Genomic DNA, 21,169 nt, shown 5'->3' with positions numbered 1-21,169 from the left:
CACACCGCTCAAAATCAATGTGCACCCTGTACCATCTCATGCTTCTGTACAAGAGCAGAAAAGGCAGAACAGCCACTACCATCCCTCAATTACCTTTTCCCTCCCAGGGCAGCGAGATGAAACTCTAGTGGGGGGGTTTAGGCTAGATATTAGGAAAAACTTTTTCATTAGGAGGGTGGTGAACCACTGGAATGGGTTACCTAGAAAGGTGGTGGAATCTCCTTCCTTAGAGGTTTTTTAAGGCCCAGCTTAACAAAGCCCTGGCTGGGATGATTTAGTTGGGGATTGGTCCTGCTTAGAGTAGGGGATTGGACTAGATGACCTCCTGAGATCTCTTCCAACCCTGATATTCTATGAATGTCCAATCTGCTGGTTCTGAAATCAAGCTAAACTTCTTTGAAATATTCTTCAAATCGTTAGAACCATTTTTGAAATCCTGTTTTGACTGTCATGAACTGATAACCAGCTTTCTGGATCAAACTTTGTTTGATCTGACCCTCCCTATTGCAGGGCTTTTTAAATGGTGGATTTGAAACCTGTGGGCTTGAAGCCCATTGATTCTACCATGGATTAATCCCTCTGTAAGAGACTCAGATGCTTACAGGTTCACTGTCTGATACATGAGCTGGCCTTAGGTCTTGCACCAGGCCCAATGCTCTCTTCTACGATAGTTATTTCATCTAGGCCACATTTTCCTATTTTATTTATAAGAATGTCATGTGGCACTGTGTCAAAAACCTTATAAAATCAAGATTAGAACATAAGATATCACGTCTACTACTTTCCACCATTCGCTGGGCCAATGTGAAAGAAGAAAATAAGGTGGGTTTGGCATGATTTGTTCTAGTCCAATCTATGTTGGCTATTACTTATTACCCTATGAGCTTCTAGGCACTTAAGACTACTAGGAAGAAGAGACACCAAGAAAACACCCAGCACCAATATCAAAACTGACACCAGCTTTTGACACTAAACCTGGTAGTAACATCTCAGGTGTTGAAGTCAAATGCTTAAAGCGGACAATCTGAGCACAAAGGCAGAAACTCAAGAAGGAACTCAATGAGCTCCTGTGTGGGGACAGATATAGCAAAACTTTCAGAGTAAAATTGTCCAGGCCCCACACAGCATCAAGGGATGGCGTCAAGGAGCAGACTGCAGTGTAGCAGATTCTACCGCAGTGACCTCCGTATTGATGCCGGCCTGGGGGCATAAGACTCGTGCAAACCCAGGTCCATTGTTGGCACCAAGATGTCTGTCAGCACCAGTACAGAGTTAGTGCGTTGTACGTTGATGCCATCCCTGGAGGAATTCTACTTCTCCGAGCCTTCACCAGGACAGACATTATTTTCCATGTCATCAACCAGAGACCCTTCCCCTCTCAGGTGTGCAGTCAGTGCCACTGAGAGACCTGTAGTCCTCAGCCACCACTGGCCCACCAAGCCTGCTGTTGGTCCAGCCAACAGCATGGGGTCATCTGTATTCATACAGTATGTAATGCTTTGTTGGGAGTAATGGGCTTGTCTGCACAGGCATCAAGGAAGTAATCAAGGGGTCAACAAACATGTGGACAAAGGTGATCTCATGGATATAGATTTTCAGAAAGCCTTTAACAAGGTCCCTCACCAAAGACTCTTGAGCAAAGTAAGCTATCATGGGATAGGAGAGAAGGTCCTCTCACGGATCAGTAACTGGTTAAAAGATAGGAAACAAAGGATAGGAATAAATGGTCAGTTTTCAGAATGGAGTGAGGTCAATAGTGGTATTCCCCAGGGGTCTGTACTGGGACCAATACTCTTCAACATGTTCATAAACGATCTGGAAAAAGGAGCAAAAAGTGAGGTGGCAAAATTTACAGATGATAAAAAGCTACTCAAGATAGTTAAGTCCATAGTAGACTGCAAAGAGTTACAAAGGGATTTCACAAAACTGGATGACAGGCCAACAAAATGGCAGATGAAATTCAATTTTGATAATGCAAAGTAATGCACATTGGAAATCATAATCCCAACTATACATATGAAATGATGGAGTCGAAATTAGCTGTTGCCACTTAAGAAAGAGATCTTGAAGTCATTATGGATAGTTTTCTGAAACTATCCATTCAAGGTGCGTTAGCAATCAAACAAGCTAACAGAATCATTAGGAAAGGAATAGATAATAAGACAAAGTATGATATTGCCTCTATATAAATGAATGTATGCTCACATCTTGAATACTGCATGCAGATGTGGTCATCTCATCTCAAAAAAGATGTATTAAAATTGGAAAAGAGACAGAAAAAACAACAAAAATGATTAGGGGTATGGAATAGCTTCCATATGAGGAAAGATTAATAAGACAGAGGCCTGGTCTACACTACGCATTTAAACCGATTTTAGCAGCGTTAAACCGATTTAACCGCACACCCGTCCACACTACGAGGCCCTTTATATTGATATAAAGGGCTCTTTAAATTGGTTTCTGTACTCCTCCCCAACGAGAGGAGTAGCGCTAAAATCGGTATTACCATATCGGATTAGGGTTAGTTTGGCCGCAAATCTATGATATTGGCCTCCGGGCGGTATCCCACAGTGCACCACTGTGGCCGTTCTGGACAGCAATCTGAACTCGGATGCAGTGGCCAGGTAAACAGGAAAAGCCCCGCGAACTTTTGAATTACATTTCCTGTTTGCCCAGCGTGGAGCTCTGATCAGCACGGGTGGCGATAAAGTCCCAAATCCAAAAAGAGCTCCAGCATGGACCGTACGGGAGATACTGGATCTGATCACTGTATGGGGAGACAAATCTGTTCTATCAGAGTTCCGTTACAGAAGACGAAATGCCAAAGCGTTTGAAAAAAATCTCCAGGCTACACAGTGCTGCATGACAAGCGTAATGGAAAGCCAGAGAATCAAATGGACGCTCATGGAGGGAAGGAGGGGGTACTGAGGACTCCAGCTATCCCACAGTCCACAGCAGTCTCTGAAAAGTATTTGCATTCTTGGCTGAGCTCCCAGTGCCTGTAGGTTCAAACACATTGTCCAGCGTGATTCAGGGTATAGCTCGTCAATTTACTCCCCCCCCCACCCAAGTGAAAGAAAAGGGAAAGAAATCATTTCTTGACTTTTTTCAATGTCGCCTTATGTCTACCGAATGCTGGTGGTAGACGCGATACTGCAGCAGTGAAGAGCAGTATCCGCTCTTCTCCCGTCCCTGGTGGCAGACAGTACAACATGACTGCTATCTGTCGTTACCATCAGCCCGTGAGTGCTCCTGGCTGGCCTCAGGTGAGGCTGGCCGGAGGCACCTGGGTAAAAATAGGAATGATTCCTGGTCATTCCCAGTAGATGGTACAGAACGGCTGGTAACCGTCCTCATCATAACTGGGGGCTGAGCTCCATCGGCCCCCTCCCTTTCATGTGTACAGAAAAGATTCTGTCCTGCCTGGACTATCATAGCAGCGGGATGCTGGGCTCCTCTCCCCCGCACCGCTTAATGTCCTGCCTGGACTGTCATAGCAGCGGGAGGCTGCCTCCCCCTCATTTTATCTCACTAACAAGTCACTTTTGTTATTCCTGCATTCTTTATAACTTCATGACACAAATGGGGGGTACACTGCCACGGTAGCCCAGGAAGGTTGGGGGAAGAGGGAAACAACAGGTGGGGTTGTTGCAGGGCACCCCCCGTGAATGGCATGCAGCTCATCATTTCTACGGGATCTGACACGGAGCAGCTATGCTCTCTAATACACTGGTTCTCTAGTACACTTGCCCCATATTCTAGACAGGACTGACTCTATTTTTAGAAACCATAAAGGAGGGATTGACTCGGGAAGTCATTCCCAGTTTTGCCTTTGCGCCCCCGGCCGACCTCAGCCAGGGACACCCATGATAGCAGCAGACAGTACAGAGCAACAGATAACCGTCATCTTATTGCCAATTTACAATGGCAGCAGACGGTACGGAATGACTGATAACCATCTCTGCTATCATGCAAAAGCAAATGAATGCTGCTGTGTAGCACTGCAGTAACGCCTCTGTCAGCGGCATCCAGTACACATACGGTGACAGTAAAAAAAAAAAAAAAAAAAAAAAAGCTGAACGGGCTCCATGGTTGCTGTGCTATGGCGTCTGCCAGGGCAATCCAGGGAAAAAGGGCGCGAAATGATTGTCTGCCGTTGTTTTCCCAGAGGAAGGAATGAGCGACGACGTTTACCCAGAACCACCCGCGACAAGGATTTTTGCCCCATCAGGCACTGGGATCTCAACCCAGAATTCCAAGGGGCGAGGGAGGCTGCGGGAACTATGGGATAGCTACTATGGGATAGCTACCCTTCAAGCTACAGCTACCCACAGTGCAACGCTCCGGAAATCGACACTAGCCTCGGACCATGGACGCACACTGCCGAATTAATGTGCTTAGTGTGGCTGTGTGCACTCGACTTTATACAATCTGTTTTACAAAACCAGTTTATGTAAAATCGGAATAATCCCATAGTGTAGATGTGTACCCAGAGACTTTTCAGCTTGGAAAAGATGACTAAGGGGGGATATGATAGAGATCTATAAAAATCATGAAAAATAAATAAGGAAGTGTTGTGTACTCCTTCTCATAACACAAGACCTAAGGGTCACCACATGAAATTAATAGGCAGCAGCTTTAAAACAAACAGTAGGAAGTATTCCTTCACACAGTGCAGAGTCAACCTGTGGAACTCTTTGCCAGAATATGTGAAGGCCAAGACTACAACAAGGTTCAAAAAAGTACTAGATAAATTCATAGAGAATAGGTCCAGGGTGGGAAGGGATGGTGTCCTTAGCCTCTGGTTGCCAGAAGCTGGGAATGGATGACGGGGCATGATTCACTTGATTACCTGTTCTGTTCATTCCCTCTGAAGCACTGGCTTTGACCACTGTTGAAAGATAGGATACTGGGCTATATGGACCTTTGGTCTGACCCAGTACAGTAGAACCTCAGAGTTATGAACACCTCAGGAATGGAGGGTATTCATAACTCTGAAATATTTGTAAATCTGAACAAAACATGGTTCTTTCAAAAGTTTACAACTGAACATTAACTGTATACAGCTTTGAAACTTTACTATGCAGAAGAAAAATGCTGCCTTCCTTTTTTTTTTATAGTTTACATTTAACACAGTGTTGTAGTGTATTTGCTTTTGTTTTTTTTTTTATTTTAATTTCTGCTGCTGCCTGATTGTGTACTTCCAATTCCAAATGAGGTCTGTGGTTGACTGGCCAATTCATAACTCTGGTGTTTATAACTCTGAGGTTCTACTGAATGTCCGTTGTTATATGTACATTTACATAGCCTCCACTCAGCTCACAGGAAGTACCTAAGTTTCATGGTGGGGCTGAATCATTACAATACAAGGTTCTGCCCTTCAGACTCTCCACTGCACTGAGAGTTTTCATTGGTGGTTGTGTAGTACATTTAAGGAAATGGGTATGTATCCGGACAACTGACTGATCAGGGACAGGACTCAGCATGTGATTTAAATAGCCTCAGATTGTGTCCTTTCACTTTTATCTCAACTGGGACTCCTTGTGAACTCTGAGAAATAATCTCATACCATCACTGAAAAGATTTTGTAGGAACTTTGATCAGCTCTAGATCCAAAAAAGCCTAACTGCCGGATGACGGGTTCCAGTCTCTTCAGTCCACCAGTATATGACCTACAGGCAAGATTATGACTGTATTTGTGTGTCTGAGACTCTTAGAGCCTTAAATCAGCATACAAGTACATGCCAACACTTGCCAGATTTTACCTTCAACACTTGTAACTGTGGCCGAAGTTCATGTATTCCCCCTTCACACATCACATGAACAGGATGATCATAATCTTACCTCAAGTCCTGTGAGAACTTGCTTTGAGGAAAGGGTGACACCTTCTGTCCCTCTCTCCAACAGTAACTCTTTTCATGGATGCTGCAGAGCCGACTGAGATGTTTACCTGAAGCACCTTCAGATGCAAGGCACATGGTCTCAAGATGATTTCAAACTACACATGGATGTCTTGGATCTGAGAGTAGTCAGATTAGCCTGTATAGCATACAGCATCTTGCCCATTCCGTGCAACTCCACAGTTCAAATCTTGATCAACACCACATTGATAAAACACTACATAACTAACAAGGAGATGCTCCGTCATCTTGTTTTTGCCAGGAAGACTTCAAGTTCTGGGACATGATCCCACTAACTCTACACCTGTCAGGAGTCAACAGTAGATTTCCTGAATAGAAATGTGGTAACCAGCCATGAGTGGTCACTGCGGAAATTCTATCGTAGACTCAATATTCTGTCAGTGAGAAACTCCCACCACAGACTTGTTTGCCACAGTGAACAACATCGTGTCCAAATCTCTGCCCTAGAGAAGGTGAGAGCCCTGGCTTCCTGCTAGATACCTTCATCTGTTTTGTGGTCTCAGGGCCTCCTGTATGCTTTACTGCCAGTTCCCCTGATTTCACCCGAGACAATGAATAATATCTAAAATCAGATGACAGGACCTTGATCATCATGGTAGCCCCACACTGATATTATAGTCCAGGTGGTTTTGGTTGTCGGACTTGTTCTAGATATCCAAGCAGCCTCCCATACTCCACCTGTCTTACCTAGATATAATATCCCAGAAACACAGTCAAATGCTGCACCTGCAGTCATTGTACTTGATGGCTTGGATGGTGACTGACTGACAGCACTATTGTAAAAGGTTGTGCCCTGCAAGTTCAGGAAATTCTTGTGTGAAGGAGGAGAACTTGCACCACAAAGACCTACTTAAATCTTGGATTACATAATACTTCTGAAACAAACTGGGCTAGCATTTAACTCCTTTATGGTTCACCTTGCCACAGTATCAGCATGTCACACTCCAGTTCATATCCTCTGGTATCGAAATTCCTTAAGAGCCTTCTTCATACTTGTCCTCCAGTCAGAGACCCAGTTCTCATATGGGACCATAGCATCATCCTTTTAAAGTTTATAGAGCCTGCCTTTGAGCTGCTGTTGAAATGTTCAACATGCCCTCTGAACTATCAGAATGTCTTTGTCATGGCCATTACCTAGGCATGGAGAGTCAGCGAACACCAAGCCATTGCAGGTGGCACTTTTCACAGGAACAAAGTGATGATGATGACCACATCCCAAGTTCATCCTGAGAATGGTCTCAGAATTCTACCTGAACCAGTTCATCACCTTACCAGTCTCCTTCCAAATCCACACTCAACACCAGGAGAGAAGAAGCTGCATAGTTTGGATGTCTCCAGAGCCTTGCTTTATTACCTTAGTAAGACCAAGCCTTTCAGGTTCTCTCTCTGCCTCTTTGTAGCCATATCAGGCCAAGCTAACCCAGAGACTCAGTGTGTCACTCACTATATTTCCACCTGCTATCAATTGGGCTGCCAAGCTTCTCCCACTGAATATCAAAGCACGTTCCACCAGGGCACAGGTAGCATCATTAACCTGCTTCAGAAACATGATATTTTCTGAGACCGGCAAGGTAGCAGTACGTGAAGCAACCTGCTTACTTTTGTTCAGTATTATGCCCTTGACATGGCAGCCAGGTCAGACACCTGTTTAGGAGAGCAGAATGCAATCACCATTTGACTGATACAACTGAAACTCCTCATTCCCACCATCCAGGGAGGTTACTGCATCCCAGCCACTTATGCGAGAATCCACACCAAGATATACTAGAAGAAAGAACAATTAATTACCTTACAGTAAGTGGTTTCTTAGGATGTAGTTATTGTAGATACTACAATTTTTCCCCCTCTGTCACTGCTTTTCAGAGTCCTCAGTAACATGGGGTTTGAACTCTGAGAGAACTTAAGGAGGGTCACGGCTGTCCTGCCCTTTATGCCCTCATACAGGAGAACAAGGGAGGCACAAGGCACGTGTGAGTCCTCAATAGACAGTTAGTCAAAAAATCAGTTCTTGTGAGCATGAGGCACAAGTGTACTTATTGTAGGATCCGTACGGACTACAGTATCTCAAAGACCCACAGTTACTGTAGAATAAATAACTGTTCTTTATGTCCACCAAACCAGCACCAGCCTATATATTAATGCTGACTGACTCTATAGTGCTTTTTGAATTTTATGTAAAGGCCAAACAAAAAAATCCTGAACTAATATACAGATTTCTAACACAACTGTTTTCCTTTTTTTTTAATTCTATTCTATACTTTCAGAAAAACTATTGTCACTTCTACCAGAATATGTTGTTCCATATACTATCCACCTTCTGGCACATGACCCAGATTATGTGAAAGTCCAGGATATTGAACAACTTAAGGACATTAAAGAGTAAGACTATTTCCTTTTATATTCTTTTTCCTGAGGATTTCTTAGGCCATGTCTATGCTAACAAGTGTGCCAGCAAATCTTTTGTCGCTTATGGATGTGGAAAAAAGTAACCCCCCTGAGTCACATGAATTTAGCGGCATATGCGCTTGAGTGCACAGTCCTGTGTCGGCAGGAGAGGCTCTCCTGCTGACATAGCTACGGCCTCCGGTCTGCATAACACTGCTACACAAGCGATTTTACAGTGGCACAGCTGTATCGGTACAGCTGTGCTGCTGTAAGCTTATAAGTGTAGACATGGCCTAAGATCTAACTTGTCAGTTTCTGAGATAATTCCGTGATAGCTTTTTAAGTTACAGATACCATGATAAATTCTCCAGTACATAATTATGAAGAGTAATTATTTTCTTAAATTGATATAAAAAATAATAAATATTCCTAAATCATATTGGCTGTTTAATTCAATGGTGTCAGGCATTTGGGGACCGTTCAATGTCAGTAATGCATTTTTCCTGTTCTTGTATTTGGTTATTCCTTCCCAGTATCTTTAGAAAATTTGAAGGTGAATTCATTCCCAAAAGCCAAACTGATAAGTGGATGAATTCATATTAAAGTAAACTGTATTCTTAAACTAGATCTTTTCAAGGTTTCTTAGACTGTTTTTCTTACTGTACTTAATAAGGAAAACCATTTTTCCCCTTAGGTGCCTCTGGTTCATACTGGAAATATTGATGTCTAAAAATGAAAATAATAGTCATGCGTTTATCAGAAAAATGGTGGAAAACATTAAGCAGACAAAAGATGCTCAAGGACCAGATGATCCAAAAATGAATGAAGTATGTTTTACCTTTAGTGAAAGTTGTTTGTTTATTCCAATATCATGAAACTGAGACATTTTTAGACGCCTATTTAAAATATGTATATTTCTCAATAGAATTATATATAGAAGGCAATAGGTGTTCTGTACATAAGAATCAAAACTCTGGACTTCCTTTAGGTTAGGTGTCCTGTTACTTTATTTGGCTTCAGTAGATGCCTATATTCTTCAGAAGCTAGTTGGAATTGTCAGGAGCTTTTTATCTTTCTTTTAAAAAAATAGTTTCAGTAAACCATTTTCTTTAAATATGCATAAAATATCTGGTATATAAGTTTAAGTTCTGGCAAGTTAGGGTTAAGTTCTATAATGTGAGGCTTTTCTACTTTGCAACAATATTCAAAAATTGCAATGTAGTACCAGTAAGCAGTTTCTTGAACATTTATTTTAAAAATATGCACAAACCTAATTTCTCTAACTTGTATTAATAACACAGACATGTCAGATATTTGGATTGCTTCATGTGTTTATATAAATCATGTGATATATTCAGTTTCTGAAGAATGTAAGCTTTTTTTTTTCCTCCCTAAATAAGTTTTAACGCTCGCGGTTGCACAAAAACACCCCACACAACACCTCACCTTCCAAATGAACTGAGTATAAGCTGATTGTGTCTTTCTTTTACTGCAGGTAGCCTGAAACAGTGATTGAGAGTTGCAGACTCCCAGTCACCCTCATAATCTCATTTGGGGTATTAACACCCATGCCTAATAATGACATTTTAAATTTTAGTATTACTATACAATTCTAATCATTTTTATGGATGGATTGAGGAAGGATGTAGGAATGAACCCCATTTAGTCAGTGTGTGTCACTGAACAAATAAACTTTGTACTTTACATTTATTAGGCACAACGTAAAGCCAACATCTACCCTTGTTTTTGTAAATATTTCCCATTGACACAGTGGGAGATCTTCTGTGGATTGAGGAGTGGGTATACAGTCCTAAATATGTTTCCCATGCACCCTATGGACCATAATTGAAAATGGAATTTAGTCCTCCCCAAAGTACAAGTTTGACACCCCTTCTACAAAAACTTTAGTATTCCTGTTTATGTAGCTTAGACATGCCCTAGTTAGGTGTGTGATGTGTTATGTCCATGCGAAAAGTGTGAGGTTACTATTAAGGTTTTGTGCTTAGAGTGAGAGATGCAGGAATTTGATATGTATTGTTTCTGTCAGAATTTGGAGAGGTGAAGCCTATCACAGAGTAGTTAATGTGATGTGTGGATAATAAGATATGTTAAAGATAATTCACTTAACAGGACATTTCTTTACTTGTAAGGAATTTTGTTGGGGGCGGAGGTTGTACTTCACAACTATTACAATGATAACATGGCTTTTGTTTGTGGGAATATATGTATTATATACTAACTACATACATCTCCCAGATTATTGTGTTTATTATTAGCATTATAGTAGCACCAAATATGTTGTAGACATATTGTAGGCTGAGTTAGTAATGATTCTTACAGTTAAGGTTGCCTAACACTTCCAGCTAAAAACTCCTGTTTTACTTGCTTATAAATTTTGCATGTTTGATATCTACTTGATACGAAGTTTTTTAAAGTTCCATTGGAAATAGTTCAGCCCTCTCTGAGAACAAGGTTAAGCATTTTTCCCCTCAGTCATTTCTCTGAAGAGCTCTAGGGCTTCAAGCTTTGAAATGGAAACTTGGAATTTGGCTGAGACACTCTAGTATCAAGGAAGTACCTCTTGCTGTTCTCATGAAAAATCCACACAGGTTAATACAGTGCATGGGTGCATCAACAGAGTACTGTTAAATGGATGGTTTACACAAGCCAGACTAATTAGTGTAGACTGAATATTTTCAGAAATTACATTTAACTGTACTGTTTTAATCTTGAAATGTACAGTTTTCTAATGTAGAGACTTCACAAGAACCAGCTCCGTTTGACCAGATAGTTTGATCACTCAGGTAGCAAAGGAGCCCTTTGGACTTTGAATGTTTTCCGGTATGCCTATAAAGTGGCACATCGGAGCTAAAAGTTTCAAATGAACTTATACGTGTTACTGTCAAAATTAAGAGTGATAACAAGTCTGTATAAAAAAAACCTCATTTTTATTTTGTAACAGAAACTCTACACAGTTTGTGATGTAGCAATGAATATCATTATGTCAAAGAGTACAACATACAGTTTGGAATCCCCTAAAGATCCAGTACTTCCAGCTCGATATTTCACGCAGCCTGACAAGGTATAATTTAGGTTTTTGGTTGGATTTTTTTTTCAAATTAAATTGCACTAAAGATTTTAAATAGACTGGTTGTTTTCATCTGTTTTATTACAATAAAGCTCTTGTAATTTACATAGTTTCTTTTTACTTATGACCCCAATAATGTCTCAAGTCAGTGCACATGTAGTATCTTAAATATTCAGATTTAGCATTTAAAAAACATAAATGGTTTGAAAAAATTGTTTGTTTTTTTTTAAATTGCCTGTTCCACTTCATAAACCTATTTTTTATAATTTGTTTATTGATTGACCTTGCTTTCCTTCTTTATTCCCTTGCTTGCAGAATTTCAGTAACACCAAAAATTATCTCCCTCCGGAAATGAAATCTTTTTTCACTCCTGGAAAGGTGCGGGTTTTTTTTTTATTATTACCTATCTGTTTTTTCAGCTAAACTCTCCCAATAGGCTAACTATTGCACAGGCACAAAAGGAGGCATGGCCCCTGCCCCAAAGGGCTTAAACTCTTTAAAAAACAAAAACAAATCCCACAAAACAGGGACAGAAGCTGGAGAGAGGGGGGGGGGAGAGAAAATATGTAACAGTAAGGTGGTTGTCTCCTGATAATACAAAGTTCAGCAAACTTGTAAAATGTGTTGGGATTTTTTTTAACAATGTTATATTTCTTAAAAACGTTTATAGTAGACTAAAACTGTATGAAATATGAACTAGAAATAAGGACAACAATGTTAAGAAAATATACAGGGGAATCTCAAGTTGGAGTAAGGAGGTTATATTACTTCTATATTTGGTATTGGTGCAGCTGGAATACTCTATCCATTTCTGGTCTCCACCAGAAGGATGTTGATAAATTGGTGAGGGTTCAGAGAATGACTAAAGGATTAGAAAACATGTTTTGTAGTGATGGACTTTGGAATCTCAGTGTAGTTTAACAAAGAGAAGGTTTAAGGATAACTTGATCACAATCTAGAAATAGCTACATGGGAAACAAAAATTTGATGATGGGCTTTTCAGTCTAGCAGGCAAGGTATAACAAAATCCAGTGGCAGAACATTGAAGCTAGTCAAATTCCCATTGGAAAAAGGTGCACATTTTTAAGTTATGGTAATTAGCCATTGGAATAATTTACAAAGGGTTGTAGTGGAGTCTCCATCATTGCAATTTTTAAATCAAAATGGGATTTTTTTTTTCTAAGAGAGATGCCCTAGTCCAAACAGGAATTAATTCAGTGACATTTTATGTCCTGTGTTATGCAGGAGGTCAGAGTAGATGAGCACAGTCGTCCTTTCTGGCCTTTATACAATGGTCAGGAATGGTAGAACTGAAAATGGGCCGGTATGGCATACCGGTAAGAAGTGGCCATCAGTATGGGGTCGCACACAGTCCCCGGTAGGGGGAGGGGAAAAGGAGCAGCTGCCCTGGGGCCCAGCTATTTTAAATCGTAGCCGGAGCCCCTGGCGATGCGGGCTGGGCACCACAGAAGGTCTGGCTGGGAGAGGCTTACTTTCACCCCTGAGGAATGGTCTAGGTATATTTGGTCTTGTGTGAGTGCAGGGGGTTGAACTAGATGACCTCTCAAGGTCCCTACCAGCCCTACATTTCTATGATTCTGTAATGTAGGAATCTAAAGTCCAGTTTTGGATTGGAACCCAGTCCAGCCCCTGTAAGACTCCCTTGCTCTAAGGTCTGCCTTTGTGTTTCTGCCTGAGTTCCCCAGGCAATGCTGCATCTTGCACAATGGAATCAAGACACCGATGCCCAAACTAGCAAGTGATCCTAGTAGCGACAGTTGGGGCCAAGTAACAAACCAGTAATAACTTCTGACAGGAGTCCAGTCTCTCTCATTACAATAGATAGAACTGTTGCGTGCAAATTGGGTGCAGATGAATGACAGTGTTTGATTGTGTTATCTCTAATGTCTGAGCTAAATTAAGAATGATCTGAGCTGTTGGCATTGCCCTGTCAATAATCAAATCTTAGATACAACAATTGTTGTTAATTTAGTTTAATTATAACCATGTGTCTTCAAAAGTAGCCTATACACTAGGTTTTAAATGAGTTTTAACTCTGAGAAGTTTGAAGAGTTTTTCTCATTACTAGGATCATTCAGGACAAAAGGGGGTCTGAAGTGGTGCTAAATTTCTTAAAGGACCTATTTGTTGATTGATGTTCAATAAAGTAACAGATTTACTTGTACATTCTGAAAAAAATTAATACTATATACAAAGAATAACTCAATTGTGGGAAGGATATTTTATGTTCATACACAACAGAGTGAATCCCTTCTGTAAGTGTAAAAGTGAGTTCAACCTTAACTTTGGAGGCACAATGAGCACCTCCATAAGACACACACTCTATCTACAGAATCACTGATAACTAACTGTCTTTGGTAAAGCTTGCATGTTATACAGCTTCATCATTCAGTATAGTCAGCTAGAGTCAGGGAGTGGTTTAATATTAAACAGTCCTGTAATGAAAAAGTAAATAATGGATTATACTGTCATCCATAAGAGAGTAAGAACAGTTATGTTCTTGTATATGCATAATCTCTAGCAGCTTTTCAAATTTGTCTCTCTATTTAGGCATCTAGGTATGTGGCTTAATACTGAGAGTGACTTAACTTCTTAAACTTATATTAAAATCAGTGGGAGCTGACGGTACTCTGCCCCTCTGAAAATCAGACCATTCTTTATTGAAGTGCTAAACTAAGATCCAACCATGTTTGGAAATTTTGGCTCCTCAGGTGAAATCTTAATCTCATTGAAGTCTGTAGCAAAAATCTCATCGATTTTAATGGGGTCAGGACTTCATCCCAAATGTTTTGCTTCTGAACCTATTTTTTCTCATGGAAATCGTAGTTTCTGCCACCTTCCATTTGGCTTCAGTTGTAACTTTTGTGTCTTTTTATTTTTGCTTTTTAAGTAAATTGTGTTCTAATTAAAAAAAAAAGACTGGTGATTGTAGAATGTGTGCAGGTTGCATGCAAACATTTTAAGCTTAGTACATGTTATTTCAGACTAGGTATGAAACATACTAAATATATAGGTTAAAATAAAAAAACTTTTTTTTGTTTCAGCCCAAAGCAGCTAATGTTCTTGGAGCAGTTAATAAGCCTCTTTCAGCAGCAGGCAAGCAGTCCCAATCCAAATCTTCACGAATGGAAACTGTAAGCAATGCCAGCAGCAGTTCAAATCCAAGCTCTCCAGGAAGGATCAAAGGGAGGTGGGTATACAGCAGTGCAGCTTTCATGCTCAAGTATTTTTATGAAAGCTGCAAGTGTTTCTGTAATATTGGTTAAAAGTGCTAGACTGAATTCTATTGTCTTGTGTTGGTGAACATCCAGAATAACCAGCACACTAGTATAACTAAAACCAGAATTTGGCTGACTGCCACAATAAAAATAGAAAAGCTTTTTAAAAAGCAGTCCAAACACATTACCTGAAAGCGAGCTAAATTCAAATCATCATGTACAATGTAAAATAAAAAGCAACCCACATTCTGTTATAGCTCTGGGGTTCCCATCAAGCTTATGTAGTAAACAGTAATTCCAGCTACATCATCTTCATCTCCCATTGAGTCTGAGAGTTTAAGAAAACATGAGCTCTTTCATGATCTAAGATTTTTGGTAGAATATCCTGTGGTGGTGAATTAGGTTGCCTCTGGACACCTGACAATATATCACCTTTTAATTTGTAATACTAGTTTTAATGTGACCAGTGGTTTGTAACTAAAGAATTTGTGAGCGGTTGATGAAGGCGATTGATTGCATACATTGGAGCACCTGCTTGAAGCAACATGCTGAACAATAATTAAGAAAGAATACAAGTAGTATATGGAAATAGTTATTCACTGAAGACAGACTGGAGGCCAGTTCTTCCCTGCTCCAGTGAGTAAACTCAGTCTGTTAGGCTAATAATATAGCTAGATTCAGATTGTTGAGCAGTCTTCTCAGTGTTGCAGTGCTACAAAATGTATAGCCTGGGCTGTAATCTCATCAGATCTTACAAGTGGAACAGGACCAAGCTTGGTCAGTACTTGAATGGAGACCTCCGAGGAAAAAACAAAATACTGCACAAAAGGATGATAATGACTCAATAAATGTCACTCCTCTTTGTGATCAGTACTGAACCAATCTACCAGCATGATGGCAGGACATTACAACACAGTGTATGTATATAGTCTTTGAGGTGAACTATAAAACTGAGCACTTGATCACTCCTGTCCATTTAAAGATCTCAGTGGCACTTTTTTCTAAGAGTAGGAATAACTATATTCCACATACCTAAATTATCCATTTGCTCTATTAGATAAGATAGTCTTCACTTCTTCTCCCTAAACAATTGTGCAATGTTTTCAGTCTTAAAATGCCTGCCTCATTCCAGCCCCAAGGTAGATGAAACAAAATGGTCCTCCATATATTATAATATTCGTAGATTCATAGATTCTAGGGTCAGAAGGGACCAATGTGATCATCTAGTCCGACCCCCTGCACAAAGCAGTCCACAGCTCTTATATAATGCTTTACTTCAGTAAATCCAAAAGTGCTTTACAAAGAAGGTAAGTATCATTATGAGATAGAGTCACAGAGCAGTGAAGTGACTTGCCTAAGGTCACCGAGCTGATCAGTGGCAAAGCTGAGAATAGAACTCAAGTCTCCTGCTCCCATTCTGGTGCTCTATCAACTAGGCCATAGTGTACATACACACACAGTTTTAAAAAAAAAGTGTGGGCATGTAGTTATACACACACTATATCACTTGTATTTTTGCAAAAAGGACTGTATACATGTTTTTTGCTTGGACTTTGAAAGAGGTACAGAATCCTGTCCTATGATTTAGCCAATCTGCCCCAATATCTGATATGTAAATAATGAAATAATTGCCACCTTAACTGGGGAACAATCTTAACAGACTTACTTGAGAATCTGTGTAAAACAGCTTTAAAGTTACTGTCAGGTAACAAGTATCCAAACACAGTAATTGTAAAAATACTGTCTCTAGGTGTCTTTCTCTTTCACTTTGCGCAATTATATGATATATGAACTATCCTATTTTTCTATGGAATTGTTTAACAAGTTTATGATGTTTATCATCTGTGAAGCTAAATGAATTATCTATTCCATCATTTAGATGGTGCAGGATTAAGAATTTTAAGTCTTGAAATTATTATTTTTAAAAATTCTCATCACTATGTTTCAGTGCCCCCCAGTTTGCCATCAACATCTTTGTTTTGGCTGGGAGTGACAATTTATGCTATGATGTGACGTACTACCATGTGTCAGCTCCAAAAACCGAAGTTGAATGACTTTGGGCTTAGGGCTCAATCATCTTCTGAATTCTAGTCTTGTTGATTGATGTATTATGCAGCTATTAAGCTAAATTCTTATTCTAGAATTTGAATTTTTATGTGTGGTTTTAGAGGAATTTAACATGAGGAAAACATAGGAAAAAAAGTTGATCTTTTTATTAACAGAATACAGCACAGGCAGGAACAATTTGGTTACATTGTTAACCTCAACAATATGTATGTAAAAACACAAACATTATCTACCAATATGTCCGTAAAGGTTGGATTTGGGTCATTTATCCTGCACGATGCTTAATCTTTTCTGTGACGTGTCACAGAAGTATTGAATTTATTTGACATCAGCCTGATTGGGATAGCATAAACTGAGCATTATGTCTTCGCTGCTGAATCAAAGACAGAGGATGACCTAGGTGATTGACTCTTATTAAAACAGATTTCTTCAGTAATTGCAAAAATGCTGAGGAAAAGCCATAAAAAAATGTTTTATAAGTCACTTGTTAATGCTATTGCCAGTGAGAGATGATCTGAAAAATATCCAAAGGTATGCTCAGTTTGCTCTTGCTTGTTTTTTAGATTTATTATGTAGACAAAGCTGCTGCCAATTTGACAGTTTAGATCCAAGCAATAACATTAAAATTATGTTACTGTATTCCTGATATTAAGTAATGATAAATGTCTGCGTTGATAGGCTTGACAGTACTGAGATGGACCACAGTGAAAATGAAGATTTCACAATGGCTTCACCTTTACCAGGAAAGAAAACTGACAAGAGGGATGACTCTGACCTTGTAAGCATGAGCTGCTTGGATGTATTGCAGCTATTTTAATTAAATTTAAAGTTAATTAACTAAACACTGAACAAATAAGCGTATATAGTCCTTATAACAAGCATTAACTAACATAATTTTGTAAAGTCCAGCTTTTACATGGAGTTGAGCTAATGTCCATGACGGTCAATGTGGTTATGATATGCAATAGGACTGTTTAAAAAGAAAAGAAAAGAAAAAAGCACCTCCTTACTTAACGTATCTGTTTCTTTTGTGTGTGTGTGAGTTGTCTTTGCTTTCTGTTACTAACCAAACCATAAAGACTAGCAGTAAAATTTGCAGATTACTAATGAGTTGGGACTGAAGGCTTTAGAGGAGCCAGACTAGTGAGAATTAGTACATGATTTGCCTTGTGCTCAGAACATGCTGGAAAGAAATTGGGCAGGTATGTGAATTGCAGATTTGCTCAGCGTCCCTAGCAGGTGCTTGCTCTAATTTGTGCTTAAAGGTGACCCTAGCTATTGTTAGCGCTCCACAAGTCCAGCTATTGGAGATTAAGCTTGATTACCTTGCAAATCAGGGAGAACTCCCATAAGGTTGACCATATGTTTTGACTTGGCTTTGGGTGGCAGAGATACTGGCTGGCAGAGATACTGGGTAAACCCTACTGAGAAGTTTGAAAATGCATCCCTTGTCTGAATTAAAAAAAAAAAAAAAAAGTGGGATATTTCATATCCATGTTCCTGGTATTGATTTTTATTACAGTCTTAATGCTTTATTATCGTATATTTTGGTTGTCTCTTCACTGGTGATGAGGCAAATCAGGCCTCCCTTTCCAGGTAACAGCTTCTATCAACTGATTGAGTTGATAGGACTCTCCAGTACCTGCTGTGTCCTGGCTGTCTCAGGTGCCCAAAGGGCATCATAGCTTATCACAGAATTTTGGAAGTTAAAACAGCTAAGCCTTGTGAATGGAGAAGAGTTGGCTGAAGAGCTACTGAGAGTCAGATTATCTTTTGTATAGATAATTTGTACTGCTGCACAGAAGAGGTATGACTGAAGCCAAGAAATATTATTTGGTCTCATCCTTACACAGCACAAGTAGTCATCTGCCTGAAGACTTTCATGTGGTATGAAATCTGATTACTCCAGACTGCCTTGCTCTCTTAATTGAGCGCTGATTTTTCAGTTTGCTTTGTTGTGGGGAGATCTGGATTTCAGGCTTGTGTCCCAGAGCATTTTGAGCAAAAGCTAGGTGCTCCTTATTGACTGCCATCCATTCTTTGTCTTTGGTTGGGTCTCTGAGAATGCCTGTTGCTACCTACGTTGATTAAGGCAAAGTTAGATAGCTGTGATTTTCATTGACATGCATTCTCAGAACTTTGCTTTTTGTGGAGAGAGTGCCAGCTAAAACATGTACGTCTGCTGTCTCCGCAGATAATTGTACCTTGATAGAGTGCTTGTCAACTACCACCAAGTTTCAGAACACCTCTTTTACTATAGAAGTGAGGGAGAAAGCAATGGCTATTAAATTACATGTGCACTTAAACATCTACATACAGCATACATAAAAGTTTGCATTCTAGTGTGGACGCTGCTGAAGCCCGAGTCACAATCTTCCACTGATTTTGTAGATCAAAGTCAGTTGGCCATTTTAGTCATGCTGGATCTCTCACCAGCTTTCAATATGATTAACTGTTGCTTGTTGTTTTGGAAACTAAAACATTGCTTCCTTTCAGTGATTTCAATCATATCTACAAGATGGAAGTCAGTCAGTGGTGATGAACATGTGTTATCACCAAGGGATTTGATGTTTGTCCAGAATAAAGGCTTTTTCCTTTTGTTCAACATATAAATGAAACTTCTCTGTGATATCACTGCCAAATGCAGGATACGGTAGAGTAGTGTTGCCATTAGGCTGGGATACACATTCTACTGTAGGAATGGCATTATTACCCTAAAGGAGACCCAATTTGTAAGAGCTTTTGGGGATAGATGATCAGTCATTTATCAAAGCTCTCTGAGAACTGAGATGGAGATTAGCCTGTCTGTACTAAACCCTGCAGGTGACACAAATTCTTATGGTCAGTGGTATTAAAGTCTTCTAATAGATCTGAAAACATCTTTCATATTTATGAACTGAGCATGTTTGATATAGAGATCAGAAACAGGATAAAAATGAAACCTCGATATATTTGCTTTCACTTTTCTGATTTAACCACAGTTTAAAGATGGCTTCCTTTCATATAGCACAGAAAATTAGTGCAGGAAAAAATCAGTGCCATTAGTAATGATTATACAGTTCTTTTTATACTGATTATACCGTTTTTCTTTTGTTTATAAAATAGTTCAAATAGCTCAGTAAAATTGTCACATAGTGACAGTAACATTAATTCTCTGCATTTCCACCATGAAGAATTCTTCTACCTCAGTTTGTTTTTAACAATATCTGACAATTTGTCTAAAACGTAGTCCAAATAACACCACATTTACTGTAATTCACTTCTCTGAAAGCAATGCATCCAAGAGATATTATTTTTTACCACTGCCTCTTCTGTTCCATTGTCACCTTGCTACTTTTATCCCACTCACATCTGCTGCTGCTCTTCTGCTGGGGTGGATTGCCCCAGGTTGCTTGGAATGCTGAAAGCTTCTGTCAGGTAAATAACCTATATTTTGCCTGGTCTGAGGCACTAGTAACCATTTTATGTTATAGTATTTGTGAACCACCAGGAAAATAAACTAATGCACCATGCTACTGGAAAAAAAGGGAATTCCATTTCCAGATGAGTATAGTGGTTTTTAAGCCTTGTGGTAACTCTCAAGATAATGGACCTTGCGGTTGTGTCGTTCTGGTAACCATCTTGCCTTTCCCGTTTACCTTGAATTCTGACCCAGTTTTAGTCTTTATCTCACAATGTCAGAGCTAGAACTAATTCCATATGCCATCTGAACAGACATAATCCCATTTTAAACGTGCTATAAAGTATTGATTTCTTACTACTGAAGTTCTTGAAAATACTTGCTGTTAAAATGATTGTGGAATTGAAGTGGGGAAAGGGAAGCAAAACAGTAATTTTAATGAGGTGACCTGATTTTAAATCATGGGCTGTCGTTTTATTTATTACATGTAATCAAGATTTAACTATGTAAAACTGTTTTTTAAAACGTTTATATGTATCATGGTTGTGATTCTCAACCAAGTCTGAGAGACTGAGACCCATACAGCTGCTGACACAGTATTTAAGAGGATATATGAGTGACCAGTAAAGTTAAATGGAGAAAATAACTGACCTCCAGAATAAAAGTTCAGTATTTTATATTTCTGCACTTTTTAAAGGATTTGTATCTCCTCTTGAACATGAAAACAGCAAGATGTTTCTGATAATAGCGGTATAGAACTGATTTTTCTGGGAGAAGGATTGTAGTTGACATTTAATGCTGTCAAGTACTTAGATTTTAAAGGTGTCAATTCAGTGTTTGTCCAAATCACTTCAAATGTAGTTGAAGAATTGTACCTCAAGACATACCTAATACGCTAGTTGTGGGCTTGGTATGACTGGATTTGAGAGGGTAGCCCCAAACCAAAGTTTTAATGAAAACTCAACTGCAGCCTTAACTATCTGGTAAAATTAGATGTGATCTGACAAGTGTGTATAGTAAACGGTAATAGTAATAGGAGAACAACATGGGCGGTTTTTCATGTGATTGC

At 39.5% G+C, this 21,169-nt stretch overlaps 2 protein-coding genes across 4 annotated transcripts in view; one reads left to right on the top strand and one right to left on the bottom strand.

Moving 5' to 3' along the window:
* N4BP2L2 (NEDD4 binding protein 2 like 2) overlaps positions 1 to 21,169 on the bottom strand; it is a 479,674-nt gene that overhangs the window by 357,917 nt on the left and 100,588 nt on the right. The window lies entirely within an intron of this gene.
* PDS5B (PDS5 cohesin associated factor B) overlaps positions 1 to 21,169 on the top strand; it is a 265,724-nt gene that overhangs the window by 221,965 nt on the left and 22,590 nt on the right. For all 3 annotated transcript variants that reach the window (XM_050937113.1, XM_050937114.1, XM_050937115.1), the window contains 6 exons: positions 8,186 to 8,300; positions 9,001 to 9,133; positions 11,269 to 11,388; positions 11,710 to 11,772; positions 14,460 to 14,605; positions 17,379 to 17,478. In XM_050937113.1, the coding sequence (XP_050793070.1) occupies positions 8,186 to 8,300; positions 9,001 to 9,133; positions 11,269 to 11,388; positions 11,710 to 11,772; positions 14,460 to 14,605; positions 17,379 to 17,478 (677 nt within the window). The remainder of the gene's footprint in view (positions 1 to 8,185; positions 8,301 to 9,000; positions 9,134 to 11,268; positions 11,389 to 11,709; positions 11,773 to 14,459; positions 14,606 to 17,378; positions 17,479 to 21,169) is intronic.

Source organism: Gopherus flavomarginatus, chromosome 1, assembly GCF_025201925.1.
Source record: "Gopherus flavomarginatus isolate rGopFla2 chromosome 1, rGopFla2.mat.asm, whole genome shotgun sequence".
Classification (NCBI taxonomy): domain Eukaryota; kingdom Metazoa; phylum Chordata; order Testudines; family Testudinidae; genus Gopherus; species Gopherus flavomarginatus.
Note: the sequence above shows the minus strand (reverse complement) of the source record. Positions and strands in the feature narration are given on the sequence as shown.